At 40.1% G+C, this 20,958-nt stretch overlaps 2 protein-coding genes and 1 long non-coding RNA gene across 4 annotated transcripts; 2 read left to right on the top strand and 1 right to left on the bottom strand.

Annotated features, from left to right (window-relative positions):
- Window positions 1-540: 540 nt before the first annotated feature.
- LOC148724094 (uncharacterized) lies at window positions 541-20,508 on the top strand. The gene is made up of 4 exons (XR_015991524.1): window positions 541-1,686; window positions 1,809-1,919; window positions 19,119-19,209; window positions 20,376-20,508. It is a non-coding gene; the product is annotated as an uncharacterized LOC148724094 (long non-coding RNA).
- On the bottom strand, window positions 2,786-20,831 carry LOC148724093 (cathepsin O-like). 2 transcript variants are annotated; one of them, XM_088732616.1, is made up of 11 exons: window positions 20,121-20,831; window positions 19,644-19,704; window positions 17,300-17,416; window positions 16,891-16,932; window positions 13,829-13,878; window positions 12,943-13,013; window positions 12,467-12,511; window positions 8,773-8,864; window positions 7,758-7,832; window positions 7,326-7,418; window positions 2,786-2,886 (listed from the first exon to the last, which is right to left on the bottom strand). In XM_088732616.1, the coding sequence occupies exons 4-11, from the start codon at window positions 16,922-16,924 to the stop codon at window positions 2,792-2,794; spliced, it is 555 nt and encodes a 184-aa protein (XP_088588742.1). In that variant the 5' UTR covers window positions 16,925-16,932; window positions 17,300-17,416; window positions 19,644-19,704; window positions 20,121-20,831; the 3' UTR covers window positions 2,786-2,791. The 2 variants fall into 2 exon arrangements, with proteins under 2 accessions (XP_088588742.1, XP_088588743.1); XM_088732617.1 differs by having other exon boundaries at window positions 20,373-20,831.
- LOC148724095 (uncharacterized) lies at window positions 9,842-11,985 on the top strand. The gene has a single exon (XM_088732606.1). It carries the CDS (start codon window positions 10,604-10,606, stop codon window positions 11,678-11,680), a length of 1,077 nt encoding a protein of 358 aa, XP_088588732.1. The 5' UTR covers window positions 9,842-10,603; the 3' UTR covers window positions 11,681-11,985.
- Window positions 20,832-20,958: the final 127 nt, after the last annotated feature.

Here is a 20,958-nt window from a genome sequence, read left to right as displayed (position 1 = left end):
TTGGTTCACTATGCGTCTTTAATTGATTCCTTTATAGTTAAGCTTTGACATTTTGTAAAATTAGCTGCGAACTGAACATTGCTTTGAACATTGCAGCAGGTCAAGTTTAGCGATATCGTCCTGTTTTCATTTTTTTTTGATTTTTTGTTTTCGTTTTTTAAGGAGCTAAATGTACGTAGAGGAAAGAGACTTGCTTTTATGCAAAATCAATACTTTGGCTTTAAGCTTTTTTTCCAGTTTGAGTAACGCTTTATTATCGATATCATCAGTAATGTTAACTTACTTCTGTAAAGTTTCCATATATAGTCCCTGAGGAAACTGCTCATGATGTACCGTGCAATCACTGTGGGAGTCATTTTTAATAAAATGGTATGTATTAAAACATTCAGAAAGTAGTTTGGTCTAAAAATTGTTTACCTTTCTCAATAAGAGTTTGATGAGCTTGATTTCTATTTTCCTTTTAAAAGGCTTTTTCCTTTCTTCTTTTTACATTCTATACTTACAAGAAGAGGTTAAGTCATTAGAAATATTCTTTGCATTCGTAGTCCGTCTGTTACAGACTCCAGTTCATTTCCCTCCGAATGAAGGGGCGACCCCACACCGTTTTTTAAGTATAGATCTAAATTTCTAAATTTCTTCGAATCAGCTGTCAGTCACAGATGGCTTGTTTCGCCGCTGAGCTCTACAAGGACAGATGTTCTTCAGGTCACTCGTACGAAGCATGTTCTCTCTCAGTCCTACGGGTTGTCAGTCCTGTCTGAGAAGGAAAGGAATGCATGTAGAACTCACAATAGTACAGGAGACAAATTTTGAATTAAGACGCTATTGACACGCTTGTGGTCTTTAAGGCAGAAACTTCCGCTGTAGCTTTTGTTATCGGCGTAAAGCCCAATATAGCGCTTAAGCCGCTCTGTTTGTGTCGTCGAACCTGACCAATAGTATAGTTTCATCACCATATATGTCTCTTGCTCATGGCGCTTATTATCAATCGATTCTCGAGATTATTTCCGAGTGGGGCCGTAAGGTAGAGCACAAGCCTGTTTCGTCTCTTCCCTTTCATTGCCTTCAAAATGGACCTGACTAACATTATAAAAACGATCGAACTTGAAGAGTATTCCAGTTCATTTCCCTCCGAATGAAGGGGCGACCCCACAGCGTTTTTTAAGTATAGATCTAAATTTCTTCGAATCAGTTGTCAGTCACAGATGGCTTGTTTCGCCGCTGAGCTCTACAAGGACAGATGTTCTTCAGGTCACTCGTACGAAGCATGTTCTCTCTCAGTCCTACGGGTTGTCAGTCTTGTCTGAGAAGGAAAGGAATGCATGTAGAACTCACAATAGTACAAGAGACAAATTTTGAATTAAGACGCTATTGACACGCTTGAGGTCTTTAAGGCAGAAACTTCCGCTGTAGCTTTTGTTATCGGCGTAAAGCCCAATATAGCGCTTAAGCCGCTCTGTTTGTGTCGTCGAACCTGACCAATAGTATAATTTCATCACCATATATGTCTCTTGCTCATGGCGCTTATTATCAATCGATTCTCGAGATTATTTCCGAGTGGGGCCGTAAGGTAGAGCACAAGCCGGAAATAAGTAAATATACGTGGAGATGGAAATATTTTCACAAAGACCGGATATCGTGATTTTTAATGTACTGCTTGACCTATAGGATGTCTTTACAATGCTGGTAAATGTTTTGGCCGATTTGGCGGTGAATTCATGTTGACTTCACACTAATCAGTCCCTACCCCCTGAACTGATGGCGATTCGAATGTAAATTCTTATAAGGTGATGTTTTTTTTTTGACAGTATTTCCTTGAGTTGAAACGCAAGATATACTGGAGATATGTCGACCTCGTTGATTTCGTCATTCATTGTTAAAGGAAGTGGCGTAGCAGAGAGGCTTGTTATTTTGGCTAGGTAAGGGACTTCTCTTACAATACGTTCCTTGAAAGTTTGGAAATCGTACTCCAAAAGCTCCTCCTCCCCTATGAAAAAAGCAGTGATACGCCTGGAAGAATATTAGTGACAGATGACCTTCAATCTGATAATACACACGAGAGCTTAAATCCCGCTGGCTAGCGCTTTTAAGAGCTTCAAAACAATAGAATATTTGTTTAACATGCTACTACGGACTATATATGGTAAAGTAGCGATCCTATTGGTCAGGTTTTTCGATCCTTGACCACCGGCAGTCAAAGAAATGAGTTCATTGAATTGAAATTTGTCGGAGCGGTTCTTTAGCGGATAATTCCGTTGTCTCGGTTAGCTTTTCGTCACTGCCTACTTAGCTTTTTTACCTCTTTTCTTTTCTATGGCGTCGAATTTGCTTGAGTGCTCAGTGCATCTTTCTATGTTTTGCCTCTGCCTACAATACTACACACGGTGAAAGTAAATCTAGGCCATAAATCTGCAAAGACTTGTTTTTCTTTCAGTTTTAAGTGGGTGAATAACAAATACTTAAACACATGCTTTTTGAGTTTTCAGCCAAAAGTCCAACTGAAACCTTCAAGTGTTTTAATGAAAAAAAGTAGAAGTGATGGTCTTCATGTTCCAATGTCTTCACAGAATAAGTACCGTGATCCATTGCGTCAGTAATTGACTAAACTACTCAAGGGTCTTACTTATCGACAGTAAGCGATACGTGCACAAAGCTTTGCATGATATTGGAACTAAGTCAAGCGCGAGTGTAAGATCTTAGGGCGGTATTATAAGTGTTGTTTTTCTGGTTGACTCTAAGCCAAAATATATGTATAAAGGGAAAAAAAAAACAAACCTCTTTAACATTGACCTCAGCATTGTGATGATATTCCGGTTAGATCAGTGCAGGCATTATCAGTGTTTTGTCTTTTTTTTTGTGGTTTACTCCTACACCGAAAATATATATCTAAAGGGAAAAAAACAAACCTCTTTGAAGTTGACGTCAGCATTGTGAAAGACATTACGCGTAAGTCAAGCACACGTTCGAAATCATTAGTTCTTTGCGAAAGCACTTGGACTTCTACGCTTCATTATAATTAACTAAAGCGTCTTAATGTACATTAAGTCTAACACCCCTCGAGTTACCATTAAATCATAGCTGGTGATGGGATAGTCTAAATGCCCCAATGTCTTTACAGAATAAAAAGTCGCAGTGATATGGAAAACAAATTAAATGAATAAAGGCTGATAGTTTCTAAAGAAACTGTTTGGGGCTGCGTCGGTGGGGGTAACGAAATAATTTGGATATATCAACAAAGTTGAAATGGTAAATTGGCCACCGTAACGATTACAAAAGCTGACGTTCCGAGCGTTAGCCTTTCGTCCGAGCGATATGGAAAACAGCACGGTAGTCTTCTTTATTGAAAATATGCTATACGATACTTAGGTAGGATCTTTGTTCCTTTGAAGGAATTAATGATCAAACGGAAGATATAAAGAATAAGGGGGTAAGAATACGTAAGCAGTATGAGAATAAGCGATACGTGCACAATACACTTTATGATGCTGAAGTTATTACCTGGGTATAAAAGCTATGGGCGGGAATTACAAGTGTTATAGGTCACGCAATACATTAGAAATCACGAGTTCTCGTTCTAAAAATATTTCCCCAGGCATTTAATGCATCTCAATCTTTTAAGTACATTTCTCAGTCCATCACGGAAAAATGTAAAACCAGTGGGTCCAACTGTTGGATGATCATTGGTTCCTAAATTATTACAGCTTCGCCGCTATTACATTAATTCCAAAAATGATGATGTATCTAGTAAAAGCAAAATATGTTTTTCCTAATTTTGCTACATATCATTCACAAACTTTCAAAGCTTAACTACAAAGGAATCAATTAAAGATGTATATTGAACGAAAGACCCCTGAAAACTTATTTCACATGGTATTTATTTCGAACAAACGTATTTTGGGGATGTAATTTTGTACAACTTCTTCGCTCACTTTCAATAACACTTTTGCTTTTCCCTTCCCGGAAACACGGCTTCATTTAAAGAATATGTATAAATATATATGTTCGTACGATTTATTTAGGACAAAAATTTGACACGGCTCAGGAAGAGCTGCACAAGAGTAGTATCGTCAAACAACAAACATATGAAATACATATATATGAGCTGCGGTTATGAAACGTATATGTGCACGATCCTTCGCAGTAAAGCACTATTTAAGCAATAGTGAAAATCAGACCTGAAAAAAATTCAGGCCTGTACGGGATTCGAACCACTGACCTCTGCGATACTAGTGCAGCGCTCTACCAATTGAGCTAACAAGCCAACTGGGAGCAGGCCATCAAATTAATTCGACATAAACCCGTAGATGATAAATCAAACAACAAACATATGAAATACATATATATGAGCTGCGGTTATGAAACGTATATGTGCACGATCCTTCGCAGTAAAGCACTATTTAAGCAATAGTGAAAATCAGACCTGAAAAAAATTCAGGCCTGTACGGGATTCGAACCACTGACCTCTGCGATACTAGTCAGGGGTTTGATTTTCACTATTGCTTAAATAGTGCTTTACTGCGAAGGATCATTCACATATAAGTAGTATCGTCGTATGAAATTGGAAACTTATTATTTCTATATTTTCGTAAAATACAAAAACAGTATACAGTTTGTGAGATTTGAAATTGTAGTCTCGGGATTCTAGTACTGGTTGTATTCAATTGGACAGAAACATTTTTCTGAATTAGCTTCCCTCATCCAAAGCTTCCCATATTCAAAGCTTAACGTTTTATAGCTAAGACAGGCACGAAATTTTTCCTCTCCATTTTTCAAGTGCTGTTTTGATATTGGCAACGGAAACGATGAAGCAAAGAATACCATTTGTAACTCGTTTTCCTATCCAGTGACAATGCATCTATCATGGAAAAATGCTCTTTAGAAGGCATGCTATGTTGTAATATTTCAGGTATGTTTAGTTGATATTTAATAAAATACGGTTTAATAAAGATGCTGTTTTCGGGCCAAATTGTTAACTTTATCGTTGATGTCGTAAATTTGACATGTTGGTGTTATTTTCTTTTTAATGGATCTCCATGTTACTATTGCATGAGAAAGGGGGAGGGGATGGGGGAAAGTTTACTTGCGTTTGACACGCACTGGACCTAACCCAGTAGATAAAACTCTATCCATTGTACGTTCTGTTGATACTGAACCATTAAATAGCGTTATCCGGCATTGCAAAACTGGGTCCAGGCTCTCTGGCCTCGGTCATTCAACATTGCGACATAGCGCAGGTCCTGAGGCCCGGTAAAACTTACGACTTTCTACATCCTACGAAAAACCCCTCGTGTCCTCTAGAGGCTTCTTCTCGAGCTTTCCCAAATTTTACACGGTCCGCAATACAAGGTACCTGGCTGGGATAGATTCTGGTATAGTCAGTTATGGCTGATCATCTCATGATCAGACCAAAAGCATTTTTTCTGTAATCTCCCTACTTCACCCTATCTAGACACTGCAGTGAAGGTCGTCACAACAGTCTGTCTTTCACTCTCAGATTTATTTACGTCTTTTTGACTTAAGTGTATAGTGTTGCACCCCGCGTAGACCACACAAGAGAGAAAGTAAAAAAGGAATTGACATATTCTACCTGTAACGCTCCCCCAGAAACACTCGCGCAGGCAGTTCTTACCCTTTAACTTAACGTTTCTTAGTATGACTGCCTTTGTGAGAATTTGCAATGAGAAAAAAAGTGTTCAATGTCCTGTGTTCTTAACGACTTTAATGAACACGAATACATCGAACAGTTTGTGGGGTTATTGCAACAGCACTCGGTTAAGGTCATACCCGTACGAGCCGGGGGGGCGGGGGGGGGGCTGCAGCCCCCCTCAGCTGCGGAAATTATGTAATTTTTCGGGCAAAACGCTCTTGATTCGGGCAATGACATTTGGGAGAAAACATTATAAAAATAATGCCGTTGGCGTGATTTCCAAAAGTCGTAAATAAAGTTTCTAGTTAATTACTTTTCAGGTGATTAGATGCCCGAAAGGGGTGTCTTCAGAGATTTCGTAATTTGAATAATATCGTGTAAAATATAAAGTGTATCATTTCGGTAACATCTGCTGCAGTTTGTGCCTAATTTTCGCGCCAATTTCGCGGAGAGCGGGAAAACATTTTGACGAGTTCACATGAAGGTTTAGGTTTCCTGGTTGAAGTTCGTTCGATTCGTTGTGAAGCCCGTGGACTTAAAAAGGTTCAAGAGGACGTGAAAAACTTAGGTGACTAAAGGTCAAGCGGCCGTCAAGGTCAACAAGGCGAAAGGTAAATACTACACAAATTCCATTAAGTAATTCGTTTATTCTATTCGATCGATTCTATCCGTAAATCTGAGTATTAAAGTATCACATAATACGAGCTGATGTCACCCAGCTGGTAACTACCAATCATTGGCAGCTTTCAATGATAGCAGTTTCATTAGATGGGAAAATGGTGAACGTCTCCGTTTGCATCCCGATTTCAACCCTTAACCTTTCGGGCATTGCGTGTTTTTTTCGGGCAAGGAAGACCACCCCCCTCCCCCCCCTCCCTCAAGTCCAAAGGTGCCCGTACGCGTTTGGTTAAGGTTACGGTGCACCTTCAGGGGTGTCTCGCGTGCAAGCGATGTAGTACGTCCGGTTTAAACTGTAGATATCTAAACCCCTATATCAAATTAAAGCTTATAGGGCTGGCTATCAGACTATACCAAAAATTTTGAAAAAAAAATTAATTGTCGAATTTTTCACGACTTCTAAATGCGAGCGCCCGAATCACCTTTCAAGAGCTACAAGTCAAAGGGAATTGTTCGATTGCTCTCAAATTTTGACGGAAGCTAGTTTTACATGTAAAAAACATAAACGTGTCTCTGAATTTTTTATTTCTATATACTTTTTTTCAAGAGCGATTTTTGTACGATCACTCCACATTTTTTTAATCCTATTTAAAAAATGTTAGCGTGTAAAGATGAAATAATCCGATGTAATAATTATTTATTCAAAAATGTTCTGTAACTTTTCACTGAAATTGAATATGGCAAATCGCAGACACGTTTTTTTAAGCGCTTTGGCCCCGGAAACGGAGGAACACATTAAATAAGCGAAAAACAAAATTCACTTTAACATGTAACGTTCAAAAGGTGATTCGGGCTCTCGCATTTAGAAGTCGTGAAAAAATCGACAATTAATTTGTTTTTCAAAATTTTTGGTATAGTCTGATAGCCAGTCCTATAAGCTTTAATTTGATATAGGGGTTAAGATATCTACAGTTAAACCGGACGCGCTACATCGCTTGCACGCGAGACACCCCTGAAGGTGCACGGTAACCTCAAGAGGGCATAGCTTCACAATACTCACCACACAGGTTATCGCCCATTTTGATGTACAAATATCCTTTGTCGCCGTAGCCTTCTCCCCAGGAATTTCTGACGATCCAGTACCAAATATGGCCTGAAATTGGGAAGGAAAATAGTAATCAGTGTTGAGTAGAGGAAAAGTTCCAACTCAACCCGCATCTGAATATGAAAGCTTTGAGAAATACTCCTAGTCGCTTCGTGCTACGGAAAGCGGAGCTAAGCGCCGGCCCGATGAGCCACATGGTGCCTGAGTAGGTTTTACCTTTTTTACCTCTATCAGCATGCCACTTCTCTCAAGAGATCTCGGTTGGATCCCAACTTTATTGTTGTGTTTCAGTGGACCATAAAGTCTAACTGATTTAGTTTTCGTACTTTTCTTTTTTGTCAAATATCACCAACTCTACAAGCTATGTATTGAAAACGGACAGCGCACCGTTAAAATCATATCCTATGATTTGCACCGCATGATTGATGTCTGTGTCGGTGCAGTGATGTTGTATAATCCCACCTACGAAACAAACAAAAACAACAGCGAGAAAAGGTCAAGCGAGCGGAGGAGAGACTGACTCCATTTTTAGTCTCTTGCCTAATGATGGTCTATGGGACCAGTGGCGGATCCAGGGGGTCTGGACCTCCTCCCCCCCCCCCCCAACAGACCTGACGCTTACAACTTTGAAATTGAAATTCTTACATCGACAGGATCGTACATCACTTTTTAACTGGCCGATCTTTTTAATGAATCCAAGTTTAAGCGGCCAAGAAATTATAACGTGCAACCGCGACTGGTGGGAGGGGTGTGGGGGGTGTGGGGGGTGTGGGGGAGAAGTAATTTGCCTCAAAAGACTCCAACAGTCCTTTCTGAACCAAAGTTTTGACCCCCCCCCCCAATCAAAAATTACTGGATCCGCCCCTGGGGACAGATTTTAGACAGGATACAACGGGTCTTTCTCGCATAGGGCAACTGAGAATTGAATTCCTTGAGAATCTTCAACAAACTTTCATGTCGTAAGATTCCATTACTGCTTTTTGTACAGGAAACATTGTTTAGAATTTAAAAGAACACTGGAAATGAACGTTTGTACGTTTGGAGATGTTAAGAAACGCACATTTTCTAAACAAGAGGAATTTTAACAAGATGACTCACAACAGTTGGACAATTGCTGACCGACAGTCGGCCGACTGTTGACTAAACGTCTCCGAAATTTGGTCGAAGGTTGGCCGATACGTAAAGGCCAACTGCCGGCCGATGTGGCGGTTTGATCAGACTTATTACTGTAACTTACAGTAGCCTTTCCCTAACTCTTTTTACTCAACTGTTTATGACAACAGATTAAGAAATCATCGTTTCAGAGGCCAAACCGAAGTACAACACAAAGTAAGACAATTCTCATCCCATTCAAACCTTTCTTAACTCCACGACACTTGAACTTTTTATACAGAGCACTCACCGAGATAATCGTGCCACATGGTCGCATCCACATTCACACCAAGCGGACCATGTTGACCTACAAGATCCTTCATTCTGGTGTTCTCTTTTCTTCTGGAAACAGAAGAGAAATTAATGTGAACAGGTAGACTATACAACTCGAGGGAATTAAGCTACAAAATTTTGAGAAGTTTTGTCACGACAGGAAAATTTGTCTTCAACGTTAAGAAAACCACATAATATGAGGGAAGTGAGGCAGAAATGTATAAAACTGGAATAAAACAGAACATAGATGTTTAAAAATGTAGAAGATTACTACGGATTGTTGATGGCAAAATTGAAGAATGTAGGCTTTTAAGCTCTTAAAGGTGCACAGATGGCAACAGCTATTCCGAGCCTCTGAGCCTGGGAGCCATTCCTAAGTATTAGTGCTGCGGTTTGAACTTTTCTTTAAGTCTAAGTCCTTGAGCAATATGAGTCAGCGAGAGGTCTGCAATTAGTGTCTACTGCTACTTCTACTGCTGCTACTGCTACTGCTACTGCTACTGCTACTGCTACTACTACTACTACAACTACTACTAGTTACTCCTACTGCCACTGCTACTGCCACTGCTACTGCTGCTGCTACTACTACTACTACTACTACTACTACTACTACTACTTTTACTGCTACTGCTACTGCTGCGGCTGCTGCTACTGCTACAGCTACTACTACTACTACAACTACTACTAGTTACTACTACTGCCACTGCTACTGCTACTGCTGCTGCTGCTACTGCTACTGCTACTACTACTACAACTACTACTAGTTACTACTACTGCCACTGCTACTGCTACTGCTACTACTACAACTACTACTAGTTACTACTACTGCCTCTGCTACTGCTACTGCTACTACTACAACTACCACTAGCTACTACTACTGCCACTGCTACTGCTACTGCTGCTGCTGCTACTGCTGCTGCTGCTACTGCTGCTGCTGCTACTGCTGCTGCTACTGCTACTGCTGCTGCTACTGCTACTGCTACTACTACTACAACTACTACTAGTTACTACTAATGCCACTGCTACTGCTACTGCTGCTGCTACTACTACTACTACTGCTACTGCTACTGCTACTACTACTACTACTACTACCACTGCCACTGCCACTGCCACTGCCACTGCCACTGCCACTGCTACTGCTACTGCTACTACTACTACTAATAGTTACTCCTAACAACAGGGTTCTTGCGCTTTTTCAGGAACCCAATTCAAGGACTTTCTAGGTCACTGTCAAGGACGGCGCTCAAATTCAAGGACCTTTTGCATTTAATAAGAGCTAATAGAAATAAAACGCATTGCGTGCAGGACCGGCCGAAAAACTCCAACGAGCGTGACTTCAAGCGTGACTTCAAGCGTGACTTCAAGCATGACTTCAAGCATGCACATCAGAGTGATCATGTACTAGGTAACGAAGGTTATTTTCAATGCACCAATCAGGTACAAAATAGATAAAATCACGTGTCAAACATCATAATCGGACGCGGGATTTGAAAGGAAAACTCGTTTTCGCGATTTGTGCTGGAAACTTGCACTTTCAACACCGAAAACAAACGAAAACTCCGACTTTGATTCATCTGCACTTATTTACAAGGAGTTTTCAGACATTTTCAAGCAGCTGAGACTAAATTCAAGGGTTTTCAAGTCCTTGAAAAGAAAAAATTACATTCAAGAACTTTCAAGGACTTTCATGGAGCGCAGGAACCCTGTAAAAATAATAATAATAATAATAATAATAATAATAATAAGCGCGCAAGATTGTTGTCGAGAGTAGGGGTAGACACCCATGTAGTTCGAATGCATTGTTGTATATGCCAAGAAGTAGAGGAGGGCGGGGATTGCGCTCTGTTGAAATGGAGTACAAAGCCACAAAAATCAAGGGTGCAGTCAGACTCAATGGTAATGAAGATCGTGCACTGGGAATGGTACGGGAGTTTGAAGAGCAAGCGGCGAGGATGGGGCGTAGGTCAATTTTTAAAGAAGCGGCTAAGTGCGCGGAGGAGTTGGGGCCGGAGTTGGATTTGGAACACGCACAAGGGATCAAGAAAGAGGTGCGGAGATGCCAAATTGAGAAGTTAGAGGATGAGATCAGAAACCAACGATGGCAAGGGCGTCTAGTGACTACTAGGCTGGAGGATGAGAGTTTGAGTGCCGATGGGTGTTTCTGGTGGCTCACAGAGTGGAAGAACTGCCCATCACACACAATTGCTGGACTCGTCGAGCTATACGAGCAGCTATTGCCAACGCGAGTATACACGAGTCAGAAGACCCACACAAGCGGAGAAGGCGAGGTGAGGTGCAGATTATGCGGCAAGGCTCCAGAGAGTGTGGCACATATCTTGTCAGAATGCAGTGCGCTGGCCCAGAGCAAGTATCTCTCTAGACACGACGCAGCACTGAAGGTACTGTTTTACGAACTATCGTATGATGAGGGATTTATAGACGAGATACCACCCTGGTACTCACCCGACAAGCCGAAGCCCGTGTATGAGTCAGAGAATGTTAAAGCTTATTGGAATGTCCCTATATATGCTGATCAACAAGAGGTCAGATGCAATAGGGTGGATGCACGCATTGTAAATCATATGTGCAAGAGAGTTGTGACGCTGGAAGTGAGCTGCCCGTGGGTTAACAATCGGACAAGAAAGGACGAAGAGAAGACACTGAAGTACGGACCCCTTCGCTGGGAACTAAGGCAGCAGTTCCCAGGCTACGAGGTGAAGCAATATAACATCATTATGGATGCCCTCGGGGGGTGGTCACGGGAGCTGGATGTCATGATGCGCGAGCTGGTGGGACGCAGAAGCACAGACGTACTGCGAAAGATGCAGAGAGCAGTGCTCTCGGGCACGCTGAATATTGCCCGGACTTTCAAGGTGGCAGTTTGAATTCCTGTTAGAAGGAGGACCGTAGACACAACGGAAAAGCTTTTTAGGATCAGTTAATGTACATTTATTTTTTACTCCATGGCGCACAGGTTACGGTTTTCGCCCTGTGCTGCCTGATTAGAATGTAGCATTCAGTTGATTTCTCTGCGACATAATAATAGTAATAGTAATAGTAATAATTTCTAACAGGCCAACTGGGAGCAGGTCATCAAATTAGTCCGAGATAAACCCGTAAGATGATAAATCAAACAAAACGAACTGAATATATGAAGTGCAGTTATAGAAACATATTTGTGCACGATCCACGCAGTAAAGAGCACTATTTAAGCAATAGTGAAATCAGACCTGAAAAAATTCAGGCCTGTACGGGATTCGAACCACTGACCTCTGCGATACTAATGCAGCGCTCTACCAATTGATGACCTGTTCCCAGTTGGCTTGTTAGCTCAATTGGTAGAGCGCTGCACTAGTATCGCAGAGGTCAGTGGTTCGAATCCCGTACAGGCTTGAATATTTCAGGTCTGATTTTCACTATTGCTTAAATAGTGCTCTTTACTGCGAGGATCGTGCACAAATACGTTTGTATAACCGCAGTTCAGAGATATGAGTTTCATATATTCGTTGTGTTTAATAATAATAATAATAATAATAATAATAACAATAACAACATACTGAGAAGCTCGGGTTCTGCTTTAGATCCAAAATATTGGATCTGATTTTCAAAGTGCAAGACATTTGTTGAAAAAAAAAATTAAGGTTGCACACAATATACACCAGTATACTTACATCTGCACCTTACACCCGCATCTTATCCTCACTCCCTTTTCAGTCCTACATAAAATGAGCATCAAGAGATACTAATTACAAATTGAGTTTTGATGTCTGAACATCTTGATGCTTGACACATTATCTAGGATGAAATACTATGCCGGAGACCATTTTCTTAAAGAAATTTCCATTAATTTCATGATTTTATCACTTGAAACACTTCTCCTTGATCAACCAAAAATAGACAAGCAACCAATATATATCAATCAAGCTTAAGTTTTGGATGATTATTTTTTTCAATATGGCACCTAAACACATTTAAGGCCTGAGGGATACATCATGAGTGGAAAATTTTGTTACCAGCCGACACTGACAGGACCTGATGGACAATTGGACACAAGCCTAGTGAGACTCGATTTTCTCCCTTTTGCTCATGATTGGAGACTTAAGTCCATAAGTATTTAAAAAGAGTTTTCTGCAACAACAGTACTTACAAAAGATTGCGTTTACAAGTTGTTTCTTTATCCACATAAGGGAATTCTTTAGCTGGAGCAAGTGTGTAATTCTGAAAGGAAAGATAATAGTTAAATAGCATAAAACATGTAGGTAACAGTATATACATATAGCTTTCAGATCTGAAATCAGATTTCACACTAACCCTGGGTTATCAAAGTCAAAGTCAAATTCTTTAAGCACTCTAAACAACTAACGTGTCTAGTTACAATGATAAGGTCGAGATCGGATATCAGCATTATCAGGCGCCTCTGGCAGCCGCTTCAGTCCATGTAACGATCTCACCTTCCTGCCCATCCCACCCGAGGGGAGGACATCCACCACACAGTAATCTCGTGCGTGGGAAATTAGCGTCTCCTACCCCTAACCCTGCAGGAGACAGGGCCTAAGGTTTATTCGTCCTTATCTGAGAAGACTAGAATATCTATCCATTCCTTGAAGTTATAAAAAGGTAGTGAATTCTCCTCAGTTATTTTAAGACCATGAGTATTGGTCCAGCCAGGGCTTGAACCCTTGACCTCCTGCACAACACAATCCGGCGCTCTAACCAATTGAGCTAACTGGGAGGCAGGTTATCTAATAACCCAGCTTTGGACATTGCAGCCCGCAGTGCTAACCAAATAGTCAGCTTACTGCATTTCCCAAATTAGGGTTTACTTTTACTTTTGAGAGTGATTGGCATCTTACGTCTCCTTACTGTATCACTATTGAATCAAGAATTATGTTCGTGAGAATATAGCAAATGATCACTAACTAAATTGTCAAACAAATTCACCTTGTAAATATCATAGCAAATGTATAGAGATTGGTATGGAGAATATGCAAATTACTAATGTTAGGGTTAAAGTCCTAATTGTTACCATTTACCTCTGTTTGTAACCAATTAAGGGCTAGAAAGGTACTGCCACCTGAACATCCTTTTGACCGAGAACATGAAATCAGTTCCTGGACACTAAGGTCTGTTGTACTCTGGTGATTATAATGAATGGCCCACTGGCTTTCTACACATTCAGTTGCAGTGAAGGCCCTGAAGTGAAGGCCTAGTAGTAGGAGTAGTAGTAGTAGTAGTAGTAGTAGCAGTAGCAGTAGCAGTAGCAGTAGCAGTAGCAGTAGCAGTAGCAGTAGCAGTAGCTGTAGCAGTAGCAGTAGTAGTAGTAGTAGTAGTAGTAGTAGAAGAAGCAGCAGTAGCAGTGGCAGTAGCAGTAGCAGTAGTAGCAGCAGTAGCAGTAGCAGTAGCAGTAGCAGTGGCAGTAGTAGTAACTAGTAGTAGTAGTAGTAGACCCCAATTGCAGACCTCTCGCTGACTCGTATTGCAGGGTTAGGGGTAGGAGATGTTAATTTCCCCCACACAAGATTACTGCGTGATGGATGTCCTCCCCTGGGGTGGGATGGGTGGGTTGGGCGGGTTTACTGGGCCACAAGTTCATTAGCCTCTAGCTATTACGTGTTACCCTCTACAAATAAAGCCAGCCAGCCAGCCTAACAATTTGCACACATATATTTTCAGCATTGTGGTTTTATAAAGACAATGAAAGCCCTACACTACCTACGTATAATTGTACACTGAAAATATGCCTCAACTCAATTGATCTTCAATTTTGTTGTTTATCCTTTAAATCATAAAATTGGCTTTCTATTGGAGATGGATGTTTTCCTATGTGTCTCTGCAATCGAGATTGCGTTACCAGTGACAGTGCTGAATAACTTATGCACACACGCTAGGTTTTGGTGGATTGCATGTGGACACTAAATAAGAGCACACAGAAAGCTCCTCTTCGATAATAAATCCAGTTAGATTTCCCGTGTTACTGTAACATCACAAAGTGTAGAAATGTGACAAAAAAAGCGAAGAAAAAATGTGATGTCTTAACAAATGGTTCTACAAAATGGGGTGTAATCCAGCTGTCAAGGAAACTCTCCTGACAAGTCCAAGCTCCAGAAAATAAAATTTCCCTGGTAGAATCAGTGACATCTAATGAGTTCTACGTTTTGCCGACGGATAATATCTGCAAGCAACAGTAGCCACCCTAGTTCCACTTCAAAGGTTTCGTAAGTTTTTACGCAAGAAGTGATTGGTAGCGGCCAGGACAAATTGGAAAACAAACCTTGGGGAGTCGCAAGAAATATCTAGTTGCGAATTCCGGTGTCGGTGATTAACTCCTTTGTTCGGGAGCAGATAAAATCGATGTTAGCGCTTTCCCATATGGCAAGCACAGCAGTGTTTTTGCTCGATTGATCGAATATGAGCTTTCTGTGGGTTCTTAATTTAATGTCCACGGTCGTAATTCGACTTTGTAGACATTTTTACAGAATGGTTTGGTAGGGGTCTTAGTTTTCAAAATTACGAAAAGACCCCAAAATTTACCATTAAATTTGACCTAAAACTCAGTGGAAAGGATGGGACAGGAGATAATTTGACAGATTAGACCTGTTTTGGTTACAATTTGACTTTATATTTCAACGGATTCGATTTTTAGGGGGTCTTAGTCTTTGTAATCTCGAAAAGTGGGGATTCCTAGGCGTGGGAAATTCTTTAAGTCCCATGTTTTAAAAAGACACTTCAGACATTTTTAATTCCATGTGCTCACTTGGACGACGCGCACCTGTCCATCCTGACCTGGGAACACCTCTTTCACTCGACCCAGATGCCACTGACCGCGTGGAGCATTCTGATCAACAACAAGCACTACATCCCCAACCTTCAGGTTTTCTTTGGCCTCTCTCCATTTCTTTCGCGTGTTAAGTGTTGAGAGATACTCTTCTCTCCAGCGCTTCCAGAACAATCTCACCAGGTTCTGAATCAGTCTCCAAAGGTGCCTGGGATTAAACGCGATGTCATCGGCAACTTGAGGTGCTAGTTGTCCTCCTAGCTGCCCAACTAGGAAGTGGTTAGGTGTCAACACTGGCTCGTCTCGTGGGTCAGCTCCTTCATACGTCAATGGTCTCGAGTTCATCAATGCTTCTACTTCCTTGATAGCAGTGTGCAGCTCGTCATCGGTTAGCCCAGCATTTCCAACTATTGCTTTCAGAGTTTTCTTAGCTACCTTAACCAGCGACTCAAACACCCCTCCAAAGTGCAACCCCAATGGAGGATTCCAATTCCATTTGAACCCGTCATTGCCAACATTACCCGCGATCTTTCCCTGGTCCATTGCTTGAACAAGTTCTCTGAGCTCTCTCTCTGCTCCTACAAAGTTTGTCCCATTGTCACTTGTAATTTCTTCCGGTCTTCCCCTGGTGGCTACCATTCGGCTGAACGCATTCAGGAAATCTGTGGTGCTCAATGAACATGCCATTTCTAGATGCACCGCTCTGGTTGCAGAGCACATAAACAGGCACAAATACCTTTTAGCAGAAACTCTTCGAGTAATCTTGGTCGTGAAGGGGCCAGAAGTTTATACGCCCGATAACTAGGCTGTGCCCGTTGAATGTCGCTGGCCAGTCAGAGTACAAGCCCTAGAGAAAAGAGCTGAGGACCCGGAGCTGCTCTTTGGGGGGGGGGGGGGAGGATGGACACGCGATTTCTTATTTGTTTGCTGTTTTGTAAGCGCCAGGCGCCACCCCGTGTGGGGGACTGGAACTAGATTAAAGTTGTGAGCACATGGAATTAATTTGTCGGGAGTGTGTTTTTTAAAACCAGGATTTAAAGAATTTCCCACGCCTAGGAATCTCCAAAAAGTAAGACGGGTCTTAGGTCTTAGGTGTTCGTTTATGAGGGTTTTAGTTTTTGTAACACCCCATGTTAAACAGACAATTGCACTTTACCCTTAAGCTATATTCATAAGCATTTCTCAAGATTCTAATGAATTTAATTTGTTTTAACCCTATAATTTCTGAAGCTGTCTACCATATGATTATGATTAAGAAGGGTGTAATGAAGTTTATGAGTTGATAATTTTATGCGAAAATAATAACAATTGTAGCTGCACCTTTCCTTGATTCTTTACAGCTGACACCTTCCATCTTTTCTCCTGAAAAAAAAATGATCATTATAATTATCATTAAAAAAATGTCAAACAAACTTATCAATTTTATAATTTAAAGAAAAAGAGAAAGTATCTTTTCTGGCACGTAAGTGGTAACTTAAACACACTGTACTTAGTCATACGAGATAAAAATTTATCCTGGCAGTGGATAGTAAATTATCCAGTCTTCAAACAACTGGAACTTGTTAAATAGTTTTGGATATACATCATTTTTAATGTTGTTAATCTGCAAATTAATGCACATACATGCATTTCCTCTAGATGACTTTGTGACTTTGCAAAATTCAAATCAAATTATCCACTTAATTCTCTTTCCTTTTCTACCTATGAGATGTGTATTCTGCTTACTTACCAGTCACGATTAGGTGGTGTATTAGAAGAATTCAGCTCTAGTGTACAACAGCCAAAAGGTGTCATGGCATCATTAGCAAAAAGGACATGTTCTTCCTGTATCCCTCTTTTAAGAATCCTACAAATTAAAAGTAATAAATAATAGAAAGTTATAATTATCTCTTTTGTTCTCTTGACAACAAATTTATGCACCAACACAGCAACAAGCCCAGTTGTGGAGGAATGAAGGGATACCCATTTAAGATCAATGACATTTTTTTCATTTTCCTCTTTTAAAGGCATTATATTTAAGTCTTTCTGGTAGAGATCTCAACTCTCACAAATATATTTTACCATAAAATGATAAAAATTATCTAGGGACACCAGTCAAAATAGTTGGAAGGCTGTCAGTGCTGGACTAAGCTAGCATCCCATTAAACAAATTACAAACAGTTGAGTTAATTACTTCGTGCAACAGAAAGTTGAATATGGCCCAGGGTTATCAACTCTGAAGTTTAATTTAGGTGAGGAAGATGCTGAACTAATTACAATGCCTCTCTTTACTGGGGAGATTTCATGGGTAATTTACTCAACTTTTCAGGGAGCAAACAGGTTGCCCAGCATGAAGTGGTCAATGCCATACAGTCATCCAGGAAGAAAAGAAATTGATACATATATCTTGTTAGAAGTTTGTTGTGTAATATTGCAGAGTATTTTTACGAGTTGTGCCATATTTTGACAAGCCAGTAGGAACCGTTTACAAGATACGTTTCCTTTCCAAATGAGTTTAAGATCTCTTATCTGGTGATCGACATCTTCAGTCAGGTCTAAACAATTGAAAAAGGTGAGGAGAGGGCTCTGAAAGACACAATCGAGAGTACAGAGAAATCCAAAAGTACTTTAGCCCTTTTCAAATCAACAGCACTGCGAGCAACAGTGGTAACTTCCAGTTTTGGCATGCACAGTTGACAAGAGCGAGCAGGTGGCGTTTCGTTTTGAACCACAACGTTTACGACCAAGTTCGTGAAGAAGTCAGTCAAAAAACATGGTGACAGAGTCATGCGGTTCCTTTCGAATCTCAACCTACGAGTGGTCTCGGTGGATATGAAGAGCTGAACTTTTATTGTCTACGCTTCCTAAAGACATAATTTGAAAATTAATAGTGATTGAGACTTTATCTCCAGTGGCTAAACAATCCTAAACAATTGATTTATTGTCCCTTGCTGCAAAAAAAAAAAATTATTGTTTGTAATTAAGACAAAACTGAAAAGTCCGTTTTTTTGTTGAAGACTGCTTATTTACAATCAGGGTATATACCTGAAAACTGCTGATTAGAAACTTTGAATTCCCTTTAATAAAGTTACCGGTCACAAATTGTTTGACATCGTAGGTAGGCTAGTTTATTTTACACCAAAGAGTCGAAGGAGACAACTGAAAAAATCAAAGTCGAGGTATAATTATGATGCTTAAGCTAGCCATGTTTTTCTGTGAACACTTGGGTTTGGTTCTCTATGCATCTTGAATTGATTCCTTTATATTAAAGCTTTGAAAGTTTTTGAAGCATACATAGCAAAATTATCAAAAAAACATATTTTGGTTTTCGATGTACCTTTAAATTCTGGAATAACTAATGATAGCGGTGCATTCGCAATAATTTAGGAACCAATGATTATCCAACTTGACTGAGCCCACTGATAAGATATTTTTGCATGATAGACTGAGAAACGTACCTAAAAGATAACTCGATGAGTTTTAGAATCAATATATGCATTAAATTGCCCGGGGAAATAATTTTTACAAAGAGAACTCGTTATTTCTAATGTATTGCTTGACCTGTACAGGATGTCTTTACAATACGGGTATCAACAGGAAAGGACTTTGATTTTACCGCGTAAACCAGGAAAACAACATAAGGAAAGAATAAGAAAGATGGTAAGTTTTGAGCTTGGTAAAGAAATATAGAAAGATGTCTTTCTTCTGAATAACGAGCGTGAGATAAAGAAAAAATTCTGAGTCTCCATGAGGAATCGAAACTGACAGACCATCGGATTCCGCGTTCCGATGTTCTACCGACTGAGCCACTGAGACTCTCTGGTGAGCACACAGGCAGCCCAAGCTCACTACTACAAAAGCGGACGTGACTCTTACAGTGTTGCACAACGTTTTATATTTATAAAGGTTTGTATGGGATGTCATCGGTTTGCCTTAAGGCGGGGGTAAACCTAAAAAAATGCCCATTTTTCAACCATTTTTCATGGCTAGGATTTAATTGAAAGCTTAGGAAAACTATATATCTCTGGAAAGCTTATGACTTCAAGATCATGAAAAAAATATTTTACACTCCACATGTCAATTGTAATACATACCACTCGTTTTATTGTGCCACCTGCTGGGTTCTACCAAGGGTTACTTAAGAAATGATAACTCCTGGAATTAATGAAAAAATTTTTTTTAGTTTCAATTCAAAGAATACATTTTGCTTATTGTTAAAAGTAGATGGATTTTTGATATGTTGAAACATTTCAAATGGTGATCGATTAAATTTGACATAGGAAATCTAAGTAGTGTTTCACTTCATAACTTTGAGTACATAAATCATGTGGAAAATTGCTCTGCTCATAACACAAAACTTATCAAGAGGAACAAATGCTGAACATTTCAGATCATTCGGATAAATTGTTCTCAAGATATCTTTTCTTGGAGACAAAATTATTGCGTAGTGAGAAAATAGCAATCACACTTAGTTTTTTAAGTTATGCAACCACTCTAGTGGCCCAAGTGTCTATATTTTGTCTGCAGGAGTGTCTAAAAGTAATTTAAATGACTCCTGGTTCATATATTACTCCTTCTGCTTCTTGAAGGGCTTCCGACTGATGAGTCCTCAGAAGTTGCTCCCCTTGATGCTCTCTCTTTTCCTTCTATGTAGCCTGTAAATCAGACTTCATCAATCGTTTACTGTCTTTTGCATTTGCTGCCTCTCTGGTGCATACACCACCAAGGATAGATAGCCTCTCCATAATTTTTAGCCTACTACTGTCTTTCATGCTACCGCATGGAAGACAACTCAGTCGTTAATGTCATATCATTTCCCTCACTAGGTCACACTACTGGATGTTGGAAGTGGACTGGATTCCTCAGAGGAATTGCACTGAAGGGAAAACTGTGACATCAGCCCTGCTCTAGCACTTTTATCCTCCTTAAGAGTTAAGTTTCCTAGAAAGACATTTATCAAGTAAAAATTTTAAGATAAATCAGGCAATTTTATCATAAATAGAGTAAAGACCTCAAGTCAGAAATATACATTCTGTGATTTTTCACCCCATAATTTTTTGTTTACAGTGTATATGCACAAAACCTAAAAATCTTTCTTGTACCTGATCCAAGATTTAATAGATAAATCAGTGAAATTCAGTAGGGAAAAACTGGAACCAAGTGCCGATATGGTATGGGAAATAAGTCATAATCGAGGACAGAGAATGACGTAGACTTGAAAAACAAATTTCTCACCTATCCACAGGCAACCCAAGTTCACTACTAAAAATCGGACGTGACTCTTACCGTGTTGCGCAACGTTTTATATTTATAAAGGTTTGTATGGGATGTTATCGGTTTGCCTTAAAAGAGCGAAAAAGATGTCTTGTTTTGAAATGAAATGGACTTACCTTATTGCCTTGTCGTTTT

Source organism: Stylophora pistillata, chromosome 9, assembly GCF_964205215.1.
Source record: "Stylophora pistillata chromosome 9, jaStyPist1.2, whole genome shotgun sequence".
Classification (NCBI taxonomy): domain Eukaryota; kingdom Metazoa; phylum Cnidaria; class Anthozoa; order Scleractinia; family Pocilloporidae; genus Stylophora; species Stylophora pistillata.
This window is presented reverse-complemented; position numbering and strand designations above follow the sequence as displayed.